The 18,126-nt window shown below is 32.8% G+C and overlaps 2 protein-coding genes across 3 annotated transcripts in view; one reads left to right on the forward strand and one right to left on the reverse strand.

The window, feature by feature from the left end:
• The window catches only part of clstn2a (calsyntenin 2a), a 445,439-nt gene that overhangs the window by 381,892 nt on the left and 45,421 nt on the right, over nucleotides 1-18,126 (forward strand). For both annotated transcript variants that reach the window (XM_073910342.1, NM_001159839.1), the window contains exons 9-10: nucleotides 9,385-9,547; nucleotides 17,744-17,910. In XM_073910342.1, the coding sequence (XP_073766443.1) occupies nucleotides 9,385-9,547; nucleotides 17,744-17,910 (330 nt within the window). The remainder of the gene's footprint in view (nucleotides 1-9,384; nucleotides 9,548-17,743; nucleotides 17,911-18,126) is intronic.
• Nucleotides 1-18,126, reverse strand: part of LOC141378646 (uncharacterized) — a 471,123-nt gene that overhangs the window by 233,812 nt on the left and 219,185 nt on the right. The window lies entirely within an intron of this gene.

An 18,126-nucleotide genomic window follows, 5' to 3' on the forward strand; every position in this document is an offset into this window, starting at 1 on the left:
GTGTTTGTTCACCAAAAATAAGAATTAAAGAAAGAAAAGAGAAAGTGTATTATTTTGTTCATATTGCTGAATGCTACTGTTGTTGTAGTTCAGCTGTAATTGTGTGTGTTCTGTACATACTGTATGCCTGTGATTGATTGTATACAGGGGGCGCTGCCGGGTTATAAGTGAGTGCAGTGATCTACTGAGATAGAAGAGTGTGAGACCGTATCATGTTGCTGTAAAACCGCTAAAGAATAATAAATCCTTTTTGCATTGTTTAAAACGTTCTAGTGCCATGTTTCAGTAAAGATCCAACGTATTTCCACTACCGGACACAACACTTGTACAATATGAATAAATGCCATGCATTTTACTGTAAAACTGCTGACAGACTTTGCTATTTGTTACATTTTCCTATAATTTATATTTTCTGATTGTTGCAAGAATTAAATATTATTCATTTGTTTATTTATACTGTAAAAATGCTAGGTTCCACACAATACCATCATGATGTCCCAACACAAATCTAATACAGTTTTTTTCAGTTGCTTTGGCTCTTTTTTTCAAAACAGACGTAATATCTCTAAACTGTGAGTGCAAATCTTAAAACTGTTTGCTGGAATTTCAGATTTTTATTGCATGTCTGCAAAAAGTACACTCAAAAAAAAAAAAGTTTGCTGCTTGTTTAAACTACTTACTTAAAATGAGTTGAAACAACAAAAGTTTTTGGGGGGGCAACCTAATTGTTTTATGTTCAATCCATATAGAAGTCAGAATTATTAGTCCCCTGACTTATTAGAGCCCCTGTTTATTTTTTTCTCCAATTTCTGTTCAACGGAGAGAAGATTTCTTCAAGACATTTCTAAATAAATAACTTTTAATAACGTATTTCTAATAACTAATTTATTTTATCTTTGCCATGATGACAGTAAATAATATTTTACCAGATATTTTTCATGACACTTTTATACAGTTTAAAGTGACATTTAAAGTGGCTTGAACGTTAAACAATTAAATTGTCCTTTAAAAAAAAAACTCAATAATTTTGTTGTTTCATTTTGTTTCTAATAAGCAAATAACAAAACATAACAAAAATATTTTTTTGAATATATGACAATTTGTTTTGTTTTTGGATGGATGGATGGACTTTATTGTGTTTACTGAAGAAATCTAATTTTGTTTAGATGAAAACAAATAATTTAATACTTCACACAATGAAAGTATTTTAATATATGAATGCTTTGAGATTTAAAGATCAATAATCACTTCTCATGAAAAAGTATTTGCTTCCACCAACATAAAAACACTTTCTGTGGTTAATTTTTAACTGAAGGTTAATGTTATTTTATTAAACCCAATTAAAAAATCTGTGCTGTATAAACACATCTCCATTTATTTTTAAATTAGCGCTTTGACTTTTTTTTTATCTAACCTTGCAAAAAAACGAAAGAAAGAAAGAAAGAAAAAGAGAGAATCCTGAGGTTTGTCGATTATGTTGTGTTTCAACTAAAAGGTGCCATAAAATAAAAAGCTGAATATACCTAGTACATGGAAATGACATACCGTGAGCCTCAAACCCCATTGTTTCCTCATTCTCATGTAAATCCCATGAGTGTAAAATCCCAGTGAAAACAGGCCAATCGGAACAAAACCCATGTATCTTTTTCCTCATCCTTAGTTTATGCATGTATAGAGATGCAGTAAGGAAATCCAGGCCTACATCAACTGCTTGATACAAGTTTAAGTGCGTATCTCCTTAATTTGATGAACAGTTTTGCATATTTGCAATCAAGATATTTTGCTTGTGGCTTTTTGCATGCAATTGTGTTGCAATTAACAAGCTTCAAGTGTTGTCTACATGTTTACACACTGCAGGCTATTCATTTTTCATAGTCTGATCAGAAGCCCGGTTTTTAGACGTTGCATGAGCTGTTTAATTAAGCAGCGCTAATGCTGCTGTTTTCATGCCTCACTGACACTGGACATTGCTTTGGCTTGGTAAATTGCATGAGCTTATTTTTGCATTTTCATTTCTGGAAACTTTTTGAAGAGTCTTTTTATGTTTAATGGGTTGGCAACAAATCATTTCTGCTCTCTTTTAAGAAAACAGCAGGACTTCAGTCCCAATTACCTCCCAAAATCTTTAGTTGAAACAGTCGGCAGGCTGTTTGTACTGTACGTGCAACAAAGAGTTTGATATTATATTGTTATAATTCAAGTGATATAGAATAATAAATGTATTAATTTAGCAAACTTTTACTCAAAGGGTCCAAATAGTGCAGCAATATAAAATCTCTTACACTATTAAACCAGCACCACCAGCAGCCTGAAGCATTGATACAAGGCAGAATAAATCTAGGCTTTCATATTGTTTATGCCAAAGTCTGACCGTGCGCATGCTGAAGCACAACCAAGACCAGGCCAAGATCTTTTCTCCAATCTTCTTTGAATGTTAGTGCGCCAAAATTGCTCAGACCTCTGACATCAAGGCATTTTCGCCTACAGAACTGCTGTTCGCTGTCTTTCTTTCTTTCTTTCTTTCTTTCTTTCTTTCTTTCTTTCTTTCACCTAGAGATTTGGTGTAGTAGATCAGCTGTTTTTTTTTTTTTTTGTTTTTTACTTGTGTTGGTTTGGTGACAATGCCAACCATTCATATCATTTAGTAATATGAGCACAGTAGCATTAAAATTAAAAAGCATTCCCTTCAGGTTCTTGTATTTTAGCAATTTTCCAAAAAAGAATAAATGACCAAGAGTCTGAATGCCACTTGAGTGTATTATTGTGTGTCCTGGATAATGTGGCTTACAAGAACTCAAAGTTGTATAAGGACGTTAGTATGACCTAGATAATACATTGGTAAAGGTGTTAAAGGTGTCTAAGCATTGCACACCTCATTTAAAACACACCCAAGTGCAGGTTGCCAGATTGATGACATCACAGTGTACCTGACTGCCGAGCCTATAAGATGTTTTAAATGTTCTAAATAAAAGCAAAGGCACGCAATAGAATAAATATTTTACATATCAAAAGGAGTTTTTGTCCTAACCTACACCTGGAATTTATATTTATCAACAGCTTTTATTTCTTGCAGCTGAACAACAAAAAACTATGAAAATGATTCCCTCAAGTTCACATCATGCTTTATTCAGTGTTAAATGCTAACAATGTGAGTTTGAATGCCATTTCACATGACATTTATTGCCATACTACTGAAAGCAGAGGCAGAAAATAAAATTAACTGTTTTTAAACTTTAATTTTAAAACGAAATTAAACTTTAGAACTGTGACTCAGTGCAAACCTCACATAGCATGTTGTTAGGACACTGGGTTGCAATGTAACCTGCTCACTAAATGTTTATGTTCATAATATTCATATTATTTGCTAACTAATAACCACCTTACGTGGAACTCTGAATCTGCTTCTCATTTTGGGGCTGCTACTGTCAACTGGAGGTTACATTTCAGCTACGGACGCATACTTTGAGGGCCTTCCTGACTGAATGAATGAAATACACTGTTTCCATCGAGGCAACCCAGGGTACTGAAATATAAACTTCTAAACTGCCGTTGGACAGTTTAAATGATAAAACAAAGACAGACGTTCTGGCAAGCAACGCACATTTTCAATGCGGAATATTGGACTTCAGCATGTTTTTCAAATAAATAAGTATGTTTACTTTGTATGTTTCTTAAATATCTCCAAAGATATTATGGTATTTTTATGCTTTAGAAAAGTCAAAAAGTTACATACAGCACCTTTAATGCCCTGTATTCTCGTAACTTGATATCGATTAAAAATCATACTTAATGCTGGGTTTTTGACATTAAAATTTTGTCAGAAGCTTGAGTTGTGGCAGAGTTTGTGTATGGATAGAGAAAGGGCATATAATAAGCATTGTGTACAGTAAACAAAAAATACCTTATGCCTGTGATGAGTCCTCATAAACTGTGTTGGTGTACTGTGAATAGGTGTGACATACACTGTAAAAAATGCAGGGTTCCTTCAATATATTCATGTTGTGCCAACACAAATCGATTAGGTTAACTTAACAAATTTAAGTGAATTGAACATAAATAATATATTAAGTTGACCCCAAAAAATCCCAAGATACAAATCTGTATTATGCCATGGGTTTGACACAAGTATTACAAAGACATGGTGAATTATGAATACATGCTGATGTTCTTTTTTTTTCAAAAGGCTTACAAATCATACAGAATTAGTTTATTATTATTTATTTATTTTTTATATATTATTATTTATTTTTCATAAACTAAAATGCACAGTTTCCTGTAAGGACTATGGTTAGGTGTATGGTTGGTGTAGGGCAATAGAAAATACCATTTGTAACACAAACATACTGTATGGAATGTCCTCGCAGTTCACAAAAACAAACCTACGTGTGTGCACGTTTGCAACCTTAAAGAAAGAGAAAAAAGCTTAAGTTTATAGAGTGATGCAGAAAGAAAGGAGAGGAAAAAAAAGCTGTTTTTGAAGAGTCCAGTCAGATGGTAATAAAGAGCATCTCTATTCTAGAAAAGGAGAGATAATGGAGAAAGTGAGAAATGGAGGTGTGGAGTGAGATCTGTCCCCAGAGGCAGCTTAGATGAGAGTGTTTGTCTCTGGAGACCTGCCTGGGCTCCTGCATCTCTCTGTTAGTTCTGCAGCAGCTCAGAATCTTCTCCTTCAGTGTTCAGATGCTGCTCTCCATGACGGCGTGTGAGCCTGTGGTGTTCACATAAACATGTTTACTGCGCTGATGGAAAATTATCTTTATGGCATTACAGGGGCTCTGGTTATTGTACACAGGTGGCAGGTGTTATTTTTAATAGAATTCTGATATAATGCAGTTTTCTCATTGTCATTCGTGTGTACTGGGGAGTCAGAACAAAACGGAACGTCATGTTTCAAGAATGTGTTAGTTTGTTTTAAACCTGGCACCAGATCACCAAGGCAAAGATGCACTAGTGTTCTAGTGTTATTTAGGGGCTAATAGTAGTAATAGAGTTCAGTCATACGAAATGGTACGATTTTAAAAAGGAGGCGTGGTACCTGACCCCACCCCTAACCCCAACCGTCATTGGGGGATAAGCAAATCGTACTAAATTGTACGAATTAGATCGTACAAATTCATACGAATTAGCCACTAAATGAAAAAGTTACGAATTGCTGTGAGATTGTGTTGTTTATTCTCAGACTGAGTTATTTTTAATTATTTTAGTTTTAGTTAAGTCATTTTTATAAAGTTTTATAAGTTTATAAATTTTTGTAGTGGGAATTTTATTATTACCTTTTACTATTATTATTATTAGTATTAGTATTATTTGTATTATTATTATTATTATTATTATTATTGGTAGTAGTAGTAGTAGTAGTAGTAGTATTGTTGTTTATTGTTATTGTTGTTGTTATTATTATTATTATTATTGTTTTTGTTTTTATTAGATAAAACTTTATATTGAAGGTTCATTTGAGTATTAGTAGACTGTCTGCTTAATATATGTTATTACTGCTCCATTAGCAGACATTTAACTGACCATAAAAAACTTGCAAGTACATGTCAACTTACACTAACCCTAACGCCAACCCCAACAGTCTACTTATAATCTACTGATAATAAGTTGACATGTAGATGCAATGTAACATAAATTAAACAAATGGACAATCAAAATAAAGTAACCTATTATTATTATTATTATTATTATTATTATTATTATTATTATTATTATTATTATTATTATTGTTGTTGTTGTTGTTGTTGTTGTTGTTGTTGTTGTTGTGTTAAGCTTTATTCAGTTTTAACTGCAGTTCTTTAACTTAAAGCATAGTGTGTAATTTATGTGGTATGTTCAGCTTAAATTTTATGTTTAAAAATCATTCTCATTTTTGATTCTAGTTTAATTTTTAATTTTATTCTTTTTTGGATTGGCTGCTTTCATTAAAGTTAACAACAAGATTTTGCTTATTTACACAGAAATCAGTAATGATTTATAAAGTTAGAAAGTGCTTTAAAAACAATGATAAAGAAAAATAATATTTTTATTTTTTTACATAATATGTATAATAAATAATATTCCTCAAAAACCTGTATGAACACCACACTTTTAATATGTGGTTTATTAGAAATAGTTATTATTTACAGCCATATTACTCACTGAAGCTAAGCAGGGCTGAGCCTGGTCAGTACTTGGATGGGAGACCACTTGGAAAAACAAGGTTGCTTTTGGAAGTGGTGTTAGTGAGGCCAGCAGGGGGCTCTCAACCTGTGGTTTGTGTGAGTCTAAATGCCCCAGTATAATGAAGGGGACACGATACTGTCAGTGAGTGCTGTCTTTCGGAGGAGACATTAAACCGAGGTCCTGATGCTTTGTGGTCATTAAAAAACCCATGGAATTCCTGTAAAGAATACATTTTCTTCACTAATCATGACCTCCCAATCATTCCCCATCCACTGAATTGGCTCTATCACTGTTTCTCCACTCCACCATTAGCTGGTGTGTGGTGAGCCTATTGGCGTCGTTTTCCTGTGGCTGCTGTCACATCCAATTTGATGCTACACACTGATGCTGGTGCGGAGAGACCACTCTTATAATTGTGAAGCACTTTGGACACTCTAAAAAATAACTCTAGAGGTCTGTTACCACTACATAGTTTAATACATTATTGTAACTTAAAAATTCTAAAATGCTGATTAGATTAAAACTTTTAAATTGCCAGAATAATTTTATTAAGTTTTCAAAACAGGAAAATATTGAAAATTACATTAATTTAAAAATTGGGCTAATTTAAAAGTAAACAAAATGTCAATTACTTTTAAACAATATTTAACTTGTAGCAACCCAAAGAAATTGGGTTGATAACTCAATTTTTCCACACTAATGGAGTTGTTTTGTATTTTTCCACACACTGATGTTTTATGCTGTTTTTTATACTGATAATATGGAACACTACATGTTTTTGTTTTGTAAAACAATAAAAACCTGTTTTATTAAAAAAAATACTAAAAACAAAAATGCTGTTGTTAAATGTATTTCATACAAACATGAACAGTAAATTTGCTAAAAAAAAATTAAACAATTACAGCTACTTAATTTATTTGAGGTTCTAAACTTAAAAACATGCAATTACGCACAAAACACTGGATTTGTATTTAATTTTAATTAAAAAACTATTTGAAACAACTTTTTTTTTTTGAGTTCTTAACTTAAAAAAATGGAGTTTATGCTAAGTAAAATGCCTCTGATTGAAGAGGAAAAGATTTAGCTAACATAATAAAGTTTGTTGTCTGAACCTAATTTTGGCAAATGTTGTCGTAACTTGAATATATTAATGCCAACTGTTGCGTTAATTTTTTTAGTTTTGTCCAAACAATATTTTTTAGAGTGGATGTAAGGCCATACACAATAAATGTGGTACATACAGTAAATACACCTTACATTTTATAAATAAAATATTATTTTAGTATTTTTCTATATTATAAAAAAGAATCATAGTAAAATAATATTGGGTCACACTTTATTTTGATTGTCCGTTTCTTGAATTTAAGTTACATTGCATCTATATGCCAACTGATTCTCAGTAGATTATAAGTAGACTGGGGTTGTCGTTAGGGTTAGTATTAGTTGACATGTACTTGAAAAGTTTCTTATAGTCAGTTAAATGTCTGTTGAAGTAGCTGTATCGACAGATAATAAGCAAACAGTCTAATACTCAAATGGAGCATCGAAATAAAGTGTTACCTACATTGTTATTTATATATATATATTCCTCATAAATGCTGTGTTAATTGAGCACCAAAGCTTAATGGGTGGTATATTGAATAATATGTATCATCTATGAATAAAAATTATATTTTTATTTATAAATGCAGTAATTCATAACTTAATGTGTGGTATATTAAGAAATATGTATTATTTATAAATAAAAATCTTACTTTATTATTTTTTTTAAATAATAATAAATCATAATAAAATAATATGTGTATTCATAAACACTAACCATGTCAAACACCTGTATTAAATAAACACCATAGCTTAATTTGTGATTTATTTTAAGAAACAAATTTTTTTTTTCTAAATCCTAAAAATTCTGAATAAAATATTTATTTTATTTATAATAAGTATTCCTTAAAATCTGTATCAAATAAATCTGTATCAAATTGCTTATTTTATTTTGGTTTCTCTAAATCCCTTTTCTTCCTAGTATTAAAAAAAGAATGCAACCTTTTGACACTACAGGCAGTTCAAAAAAATAAAAATAGCAAGGCAGTTAATTACAGCTGGGCCTGTTTCAGCATGTTTTACCATTATCATGAATTATCAGATGTGATGAATTTCGGAATAACAAGAGAAAATCTCTTTTACATGTCTTCTTTAGTTTTATTTTTAATCTCTTTTTTTTTTTGCAAACAGCTTTTAGTTACAACCATCTAAATGCTTTAAAAAATTAATTATGGGGTGTAAAGGAATCTTAAACAGCTGTGATCGGTTTTCCATTGATATGTAAAGTGATTAGATTTTTCTTGCACTCATAAATCTATGTCCCTATAATTAGTGTCTGATCATTATTGTACCTAATTAATGTAATAGGACAGATGATAAATGATGAATAGTATAATTGACACAAATTGAGTTAAATTTCTGTTCAATTATGGGCATGCGGACATGAATGTTTGATGTTCTAAATAATAAAAGTGCAGAAATCAGTCAGAGGAAAAAGCATAAAAGCGGATGCCCTTCCCAGCTCCAACTCATCACCGGAAAACATCCATTCACGCACATACACTACGGACAATTTAGCTCACCTAATTCACCTATACCGCAGGTATTTGGACTTGTGGGAAAAACTGGAGCACCCAGAGGAAACCCACGCAAACACAGGCAGAACATGCAAACACACAGAAATGCCAACTGACCCAGCTGGGGCTCAAACCAGCGACCTTCTTGCTGTAAGGCGGTTGTGCTACCCACTGCGCCACCATGCTGCCCTTATGTTTTATTTGTTTATATTTATTTTATATTGTAAAACTCTTATTTATTTTTTATATATAATTTTTTACATTTTGGCTTATTTTGTTTTGTTTTTTTATAGTATTTATTTAAAAGTCAGTTCATTTGAGCTTTTTTTATTATTATTTATTTTAATGTTATCATTATTTTTTATATTATTTGTACACTTTTTTATAATAATTTTTTAAACAACAGCATATGTCTTGCATTGAGTCGTGCGAATATGTGTCAATAAACAACTAAAACTTTTCAAACAACCCAAAAAACTTGATATTCTCATTTTCTGCAGTTTTGTATACAGACAAAAGCACGTCACTGGTTTCATTGTTTACATGATTCCCAAAGTATTCCCTCTTCTGATCACATCCAACCTCTCTCCTTTCTCATCTCCAGATCTGTGATAAAGAGTGGCATTACTACGTCATCAATGTGGAGTTTCCATCAGTAACCCTCTTCGTAGACGGAGTGACATACGAACCATACCTGGTGACAGACGACTGGCCCATCCACCCTTCAGAGATCGATGTACAGCTGACCGTCGGCGCCTGCTGGCAAGGTGAGCCTCTGTTTTGATTATCCTTTGAAAAAAGAACGATCGATAAAATGAAATGGAGGCATAATTGTGGTTTGGCCAGTGCTGATGCAGGAGATGATGAATCAGCAAGCGTCGATTTCTGTTTTAGAGATGTGATCAGATGTGGTCTCAGATATGAAAGAGGGTGTGACTGAGAGAAGTCAGATATCTACATTATTGATATGACAGTGTGAGCATGGGCAGCGGTGGTTCGAATACCAAGAGAACGACGATGTGTTTGGCCTCGGGCTACCCTGATTCTTCATTTAATCAAAGAGACTCGGGCGTGAAAACATCAAAAAGCGAACACGGCCTGTCAATTTCAGCCTTTTGAAATGGAGCTAATGATCGCATTTGAATGGAGAGACTGTCCTTAACATCGCTTTCATGAGCTAAATAATTGAACAGGGCTCAGAGAGAATGGCATCATGGCTAAATCATTGTTTTATCCGACGTGGTCCGGATAAGTTTTGCCTATTTGGCACCGTTTTTACATTTCCTTTCATCCATGCCGATTGCGGATTATTCTCACTTCTTTAGCTTTGAATTGTGACTTTTTTCTTTTCTTTTTTAAAAGAGGCCTATAGTTGAGGATTAAGAGAGCCTGAATAGAGGACAAGTTCACTTGCTATTACATCCCAATGAGGCTGGTCTAAGCTCCACTAAACCGCAACTGATAACTTTTCGAGCTATTAGCGGCCGAGATTGCTTCTCGCACCCTGTCCATTTTCACTTTGCGCAATCAGCGACGTAACGACAAGCCACCTCATAATGGAAACCGGGGATGGCATTTGTTCAAGCTAAATTGAGATCCTTGTCTTCTTTGGGGGAGAAATGGGATTTGGTGGTGATTGTCTTCATGATACATCAAATAGGATTAGCAGCTTTTTTTCTGGGACTCCGTTTGGACGTTGAATGAAATAGTGGTCTAAATATCAAAATTGTGTGTTGTAAGAATTAATTCATAGACTGTAATATTTTTATATATACTGTGTATAAATGTATTTTTAAATTTGTATACAGTGTGTATATATATATATATATATATATATATATATATATATATATATATATATATATATATATATATATATATATATATACATATAATATAATGTGTCAGAATTAATATAGAGAGATCTTTTATGACACCAAACCAGACAATGTATCACTTTAAATTATAAAAAAGTTAATAAAATACGAAAAACTGCAAATTCACAGAATTTTTTTTTTATTATTTATTTATTTATTTTTTTTTTTACTTGAGCACTCGTATACGTATAAAACACTTGGACCAACAGTTGCAGATTAGCTAATATTTTTATTAGTTTAAGACATCCTTTATAAATGAAAACCATCTTTAAAAAAGAAAAATCATAGTGATATATACATTTTTGAATGACAGTGATAATGGGGGAAAAGGAGTACTATTTCACCCAAAAAAAAGTAAATTAATCTTTCCCCCAACAGATATGTATAATTAGAAAGTACTATTTAAATAAATGTATTTAATTCAAAATACATTTTTGTGTGAATTATTCCTTGAAGAATAAAACCAAGGCAGCAGTAATCAGGTGTCAAAAACAACAGAGGCAGAATGAAGATTACAAGGATTATCTGACCACCTGCAACAATTTGAATTAAAAGCATTTAAAGAGGATTCTAGTGGTAATGGTTAAAAAAAGATGTTAGTAATATGATTTTAATGGGCTAAAATTTGTCAACATGTGGCTACTAATAAATTGATGTGGTATAACAAAGACACACTTAAAGTTTGGTATGAACATATCAAAGCTTTGAAAGTACATCCTGTGATGCTGTTTTGCTTCAAGCCAAACAAAAATGTATTGATTTGTCTTTTAAAAAGTCTCATCTCTAACTATTAGCTGGTGTGGTCTGTTAAACTTGATCTGAGTCAAATTTGGTGAAAATATAATTAAAGATCTATGAAGAGCTTTAAGAAAATCTAAATGGCAGACAGGATTCGGGATTAAGACCAATCTCATGAAAAATAGCTGAATCAAAAGCTATTAATAATTTTCTTTGTGTTTTTTACATAATTTTTGGCCAAAAGGTGGCGCTGACCTGAAACTTTTTGAGCACATTCATGGCATAATTTCAAAGATGTATAAAATACATCATGTTATGACAAAACGTCTCACTTGGGAAAATTGAAAATCCCTTGACTCAATATGCTGGTCACAGTGTTGGATAAAAGAAAGAATACATTTAATAATAATAATAATAATAATAATAATAATAATAATAATAATAATAATAATGAGCCTATCTTACTAAAAAATAATAAATAAATAGCAACAAATACTTTCACATTATGTTCATTAAGATGAAGCTAAGCAAGGTCTGCAGTATCTGGATGGGAGACCACATGGTCTGTGATGGGGACTCTATACTGCTCAGTGAGCAGATGAGATGTTTAACTGAGGTTGTGTGGTCATTACAAATCCCAGGATGCCCTTTAAAAAAGAGTAGAGGGCTCTGTCCATTATGGACTCTTAACAGTCCCCATATCACAATTTCGTTGCTTCATCTAGGTCAGAAGTCAGGAATCTTTTTTTAGCAAAAAGCCATTTTTGATTTTTTTGGCAAATTTTTTTAAGAGCTGTTGGGGTGTATATTGTATCCTTTCTTCATTTATGTCCCTGCGCAACTCAAAAATAAACAAATATTAGGCATCACATGTTGAGCAAGTCCATAAATGAAGAAAGGACAATTTATAAAATTTTTCTCTTTTGCCATCACCACTCATGTATGTTGCCTGAATTTATGTGCAGGAGGTGACCATAAAAATGTAAGTTGCTTGCCCTTTATTGGTGTCACGATTCAAGTTAATCCACAGCATTGCTTTTATTGTAAACGGAGTTCTTACTAATTTTGCTGTAAAAATACATTAAAAAGGAAATTATAATTGTATTTTCAACAGTAAAAGTAACAGTTTTCTAGTGATAGTTATTGTTTTTTAAACTTTACATTTTATTAAAGAGAGACAGCTGGAGAGCCACATATTTTTAGTCAAAGAGCCACATGTGGCTCTCAAGCCATAGGTTCCCTACCCCTGATCTAGGTGCTGCACACTGGTGGTGGATTAGGAGATTCCCCTCAATAATGTGTAAAGCTCTTTGAGTGTTCATAAAAGTTCTATATAAATGTAAGGAATAAATTATTATTATTATTATTGTTATTATTAATAATAATGTTTGGATTAGATTAATCATAAGTTATAAGCTAATAAAAATGTATTGCTGCTGAAACTGTGCAGGTAACTTCAGGTCAAGTTTTTCATAATGTAAATCATATTAGGTTTGGTCTTTTAAAAATACTTTAAAGAATTTAAGGAATAAGCTCAAAATTGCGTTATCCAGCTAATTTTGGATTTTTTTTATTCTCTGGTTTGCTTTAAAGAGTTTTTGTGAGTTAAATGTACTAAAAGGGAAGTGAAAGTGAAGTATGTCACTTGAATTACATTTTTTACACACACAGTTCATTCTATGTTAATCCACTAGGTTAGAAGCGGGTGCTACTTTATGCATGTTTGTTTCAGTGAGTGCAGTTGAGTAAGGGGCATATGATGCTGAAGATGTTTTTTTTTTTTTTTTCCTTATTTACATATTTCTCTTTAGTTATTTAGAGGTGGAGGAGGGATTAGTTAGCGGGTGTTTAAATAGTTATATTCTTTGATTTGGCACCGCTTATTTTCCTTCCCTCCATCAGGTATGGCTGTTTACTTTTTGCATTTATTTTACATATTAGTAAATATATTTTGGGTGATTTAAATATTAATTCCTTTATCTTTATTGTTATAAAGCGAACCACCTTTTTTTGCCACGTCGTTGTCTGTGTTGATTTATAGCAGCTAACATCTCAGAGGAATTCTTAAAATATTGTCATAATTATGTTAAGCCCTTTTTTATCCTCTGAGCCACACGGGGCGTAACAATATGCAAATCTACAGTTTGACTAATCTGACATATTTTGTTCTCTTTTTTTATTGTTTTTTTGTTTGTTGTTTATTTTATTGTTGAGATCTGAATATGTTTTGGTTTGTAATCTGTTTAAATCAAACAAACAATCTTAAATCAAAAACCTTTTACTTTATTTTTGGTAAAGGTGTGACTAAGGTGAAATCAAACCATCTTGAGTCAAGAAGTAACAAGGGAAAAAATATTTCTATATTCCTTGCGGTTAAATGGCAATAAGCATAAACATGAGTGCATCTTTGGACAATTTGTGGCATTATCGAGGAATTGAGATAATGGCTGTGATAATTAATCAGACCGTCCTCTATCTGTGTTCCAGATTTCACAGCTTTTTACCAAACAATTTGAAGGGTTGCCATTGAACAGAAGACGATGACAGCTAATAAATACAGTAGATTCCTGTGCATCTTCAGTGCTTGACCCCTGAAACATTTTAGAGCCGCTCCAATATAATAAGTGTATATAAAGGATGATGAATAAGGTCATTACGGCTCTGCTCCGCCTCAGTAACCTATGACTATTTTTGGTTAGAATGAGAAATTAGATGTGCTCATTTAGATGTAAGGTCATGCCTGTGTCTTGTCTTTAGGCCTCAGGATGTGTTCTGCTTGTTATTGTCCGTCATGCCGCTACTGATCGATACAGATGTGACGGTGACAGCTCTTATATGCCATCCGAGGGCTGCGGTCTCATTAGTGCTTTTGTCCTTTAGGGGGAGCACGGACGAGTATGCAAATGTTCCTCTGCTGTTTCATCTGTGGGATAACATTTAATTGATAACATCTGTCAACCAAATAATTTAAAAGCAGAAGCAATTAAGCAGTAGAAGAGCAGACCCTCATTGTGAGGCTTTTGGAGTGACAGTATTCGCTGCATCTGGAGCTATTAGACTGTGCAAATCTGCCAGTTCATCAGTGAAGGATGTATGAGGGGAAAATCAGCAAGTGTTAAAGAGGACTGGCGTTGCTTTTTCTCTTTTGAAGTAGCTTAAAAGTCAGTGTGACCAGTTATTTACTTAAAAGAATTAAAAGATGTTATGACTCGGTTTGTAAAATATATTTTGTTTCCAGCCACTGAAAGTCTTTTTTTTAGCCCGATCTCACAAGGACACAAAACTATTTTACACTTTGTCCGTTTAGTGGCTAATTTGTACAAATTCATACAAGTTCAGTCCTAGGAAAACATACAGTTTTTAAATAGTAACCAAACCCCACCCCTGAACCCAATTGTCATTGGGTGATAAGCAAATTATAATAAATTGTATGAACGAGGTTGTACAAATTCATACGAATCAGCTACTAAATCAAAAAGTGACAAGTTTTCATGACATTCTATAGCATTGGATTGTTTCATATCTGATTCCAATAAATTTGAAACACAAAGAGACTAATGCATATTCATTAAAGGTGCTGTATATATTTTTTTTTACTTTTTTAAAGCATATTTCTAGATACATTTACAGATACATGCTAAGTGAACACTTGTTTATCTAAAAAACAATGCTGAACTCAGTTATTCTGCTTTGGAAATGCAAGTTACGTACCAGAACGTCTGTCTTTGTTTTAGTTCTTTTAACCTGCCTAATGTTAGTCAATTAAATTTCAGTATCCAGGGGTACCTTGGTGTAAAACAGTGTATTTTATTTATTCATTCAGGAAGGCTCTCAAAAGTAAGTGTCCGCGATCAAAATGCAACCTCCAGTGAAGAGTAGCAGACTGAAATTAGACGCAGATTCAGACTTCTGCATGAAATGGTTATTAATGAGCAAATATTATAAATATTATGAACGTAAACATTACATTGAGCAAGTTACATTGTGACCCCATGTCCTAAGTCAACTCAACTCTCAACTCAATTTATTTCTAGAGCACTTTCAGCAAACCACAATGAGTTTTAAAGTTTTGTACATAAAACACATAAAAACACATGCAAATATACACAAAAACAAAATACATAAACTTGCATCACATGATTAAAAGCTAAAGAAAATAAGTGTGTTTTCAGTGATTTCTGTAAAGACTCAAAAGATGGAGCTGACAACATTCTACATGAGGAGATTTGCATTGATAAGTAATTTGGCTGTGTATACCAGAAGAAACATGACAGAAATTTAAATACAGTCATTCAGAAGCACAGAATAATGCACTTACTGCACTCCAATGAAATGGTAAGGTTTATAATCAAATTAATACATATTAAATGTCTTTAACAATATTAAATGTACACGCTGAATCGCTGGTATGTGTTGGTTTAAACGGGAGTCACAGTTCTAAAGTTCAACTTTAAGCAGTTTATTTTGTTTTCAAGATCTGAGGTGAACTACGCGCTGCTGCTTTCAGTATATGGCAACAAATGTCATGTGAAATAGCATTCAAATTCACATTATTAGCATTTAACACTGAATAAAGCACATGAGGTGTACCTGAGCTGATCACTATCAGTTTATCCTGTTGTTCAGCTGCAATAAATAGAAGCCATTTCTAAAATATAAATTTCAGGTGTTGGTTAGAACAAAAACTCTTTTTAATATGGAAAATATTTATTCTACTGCGTGCCGTTGCTTTTAGTTAGAACACGACTTAAATTAGCCTTTAAGCTTGACATTTAAGCTCTCTGTTGATGTCATCAATCTGGTAACCTGTGTTTGCATGTTTTAAATCAGGCGCGCAATATCTAGTTCAACCACTGGGTGTCAAACTTACATACTGCACCTGTAATACATTGAAAAAAAAATAACTAAATATACAGCACAGCATACAGTAGGCAACAGAAGTGGTTCTCAACCATCCGCTACACTCTGTCTTTATTTTCTACACTTTCTTTGTCATAAAGAAAGCATTCTTCATTTTGGCTATTATTATTACCATTACTATCATTACAATACTGGTGGCTATGAATTGTGAAGACTCCTTTCAAAACTCTTTCTACAGATAAAAAAGGACAACGTTAAACTCAATCTGATTTTTGTTATGTGAAGAATAAAAGTTTTAGAGGCAATATGTAAATGTGCTTGGCATTTATTTTTTTAATATGGGAAAATTCCAGAATAAATTTTTGGACTATGATGAACTTACAAGAAGAGCTGAGTGATTTGATACAAAACATCCAATAATGATACAATACAATGCTTAATTGTATATCATATTTAAAACAACAGAAGTCGACCAAAGTGCTGCACAGTGTATAAAATAAAACAAACACAAGTCAACAAATGTGTATACTAAAAAAAATAATAATACAATTAAAAGGTTAAGGTTTTAATATTGCATATTTGATTTAATACAGGGTTAACGACTGAACATTTTATTTTACTTTATTTACATTGTATTTACATATTGACAGACAGACAGACTGACAGACTTAATGTTTGTGAGAAATACTACAGTAAGAACTATCCAAATGATTATTTGATCTATTTGTTTTGGAGTTAATTCAAGCCTTCCTGCAACGATGAGTCCCACACAATGTTGTTACAAAGTTCACGCACATACAAACACAGTGGACGCACATTTAACTTTGCACTGTTTTTGGACAGCAAATGTAATGGTTTTTATAATTAGATTGTTTATATAAACATGCTTTTATAAGTTTTAAACTTGTAAAACTCATTCTTGATCAAATTTGAAGATGATTGATGATCACAGAGAGCTCAACAGTCCCAGTCTTTTAGTCCCAGTTGCTTTGCGCATGTCCTGTCTTGTTGATATGATTATACGCATTTATATCGAGACATGTTAATACCTGACTGTGAATCAAATTGGTGGGCGGGAAAACCACACTCCTATACGTCACATTGTGGTCAGCCTCAAAATGGGAGAGATTTGGATCCTATTTTTATGTCAGAAAATTCACCCCCATATGACTGTGGACACTATCCCTACACAAAGTTCTGTCCAAATGTGCCCTTTAAAGCATGTCCAGTTTTTAAAACAAGAGTCCCACAATACTAGGAAATGTAATAAGCTATGTTACTTTTAGAAAATAAAGGGGGGGAAAATCATAATAGTTGTAATCACATGTTTAAACTGAGTGGTCAGTCAAATTCAGCTAGGACATGCAGTTATTTACTTAAAAAAATACAATAAAAGATGTTGTGACTCAATATGTGTTTGTAAAATATATTTTGTTGCCAGCCACAAAGTATGTGTGTATAATTTTTTATTTTATTTTCCGGTTACAGGAGGAGAAGTGACCACTCCAAGGTTTACACAGTATTTCCGAGGAAGCCTCTCGGGGTTGACTATCCGACCAGGGAAAATCGCCACTCAGAAGGTGATCTCATGCCTACAGGCTTGCAAGGAAGGTCTCGACATCAGCTCTCTTGAGAGTTTGGGCAAAGGCATAAAGGTACACGCGCACTTACACACTCATACATATGCAAAGCTTTCGAATGGAAAGATTATAAGCAGTCCATTATTGGTCCATCTCTATAATATCATCTGAATATATTTGAGAATCCTTTGACATCAGTCATTCCAAGCCATCATTTATTCATCTATATGTAAATGTGTTGACTCCTTTATTCGCTCCTTTGCTCTTAGGTTTTCTTTTTTCCTTCGATTA

This window comes from Danio rerio, chromosome 2, assembly GCF_049306965.1.
Source record: "Danio rerio strain Tuebingen ecotype United States chromosome 2, GRCz12tu, whole genome shotgun sequence".
Classification (NCBI taxonomy): Eukaryota; Metazoa; Chordata; class Actinopteri; order Cypriniformes; family Danionidae; genus Danio; species Danio rerio.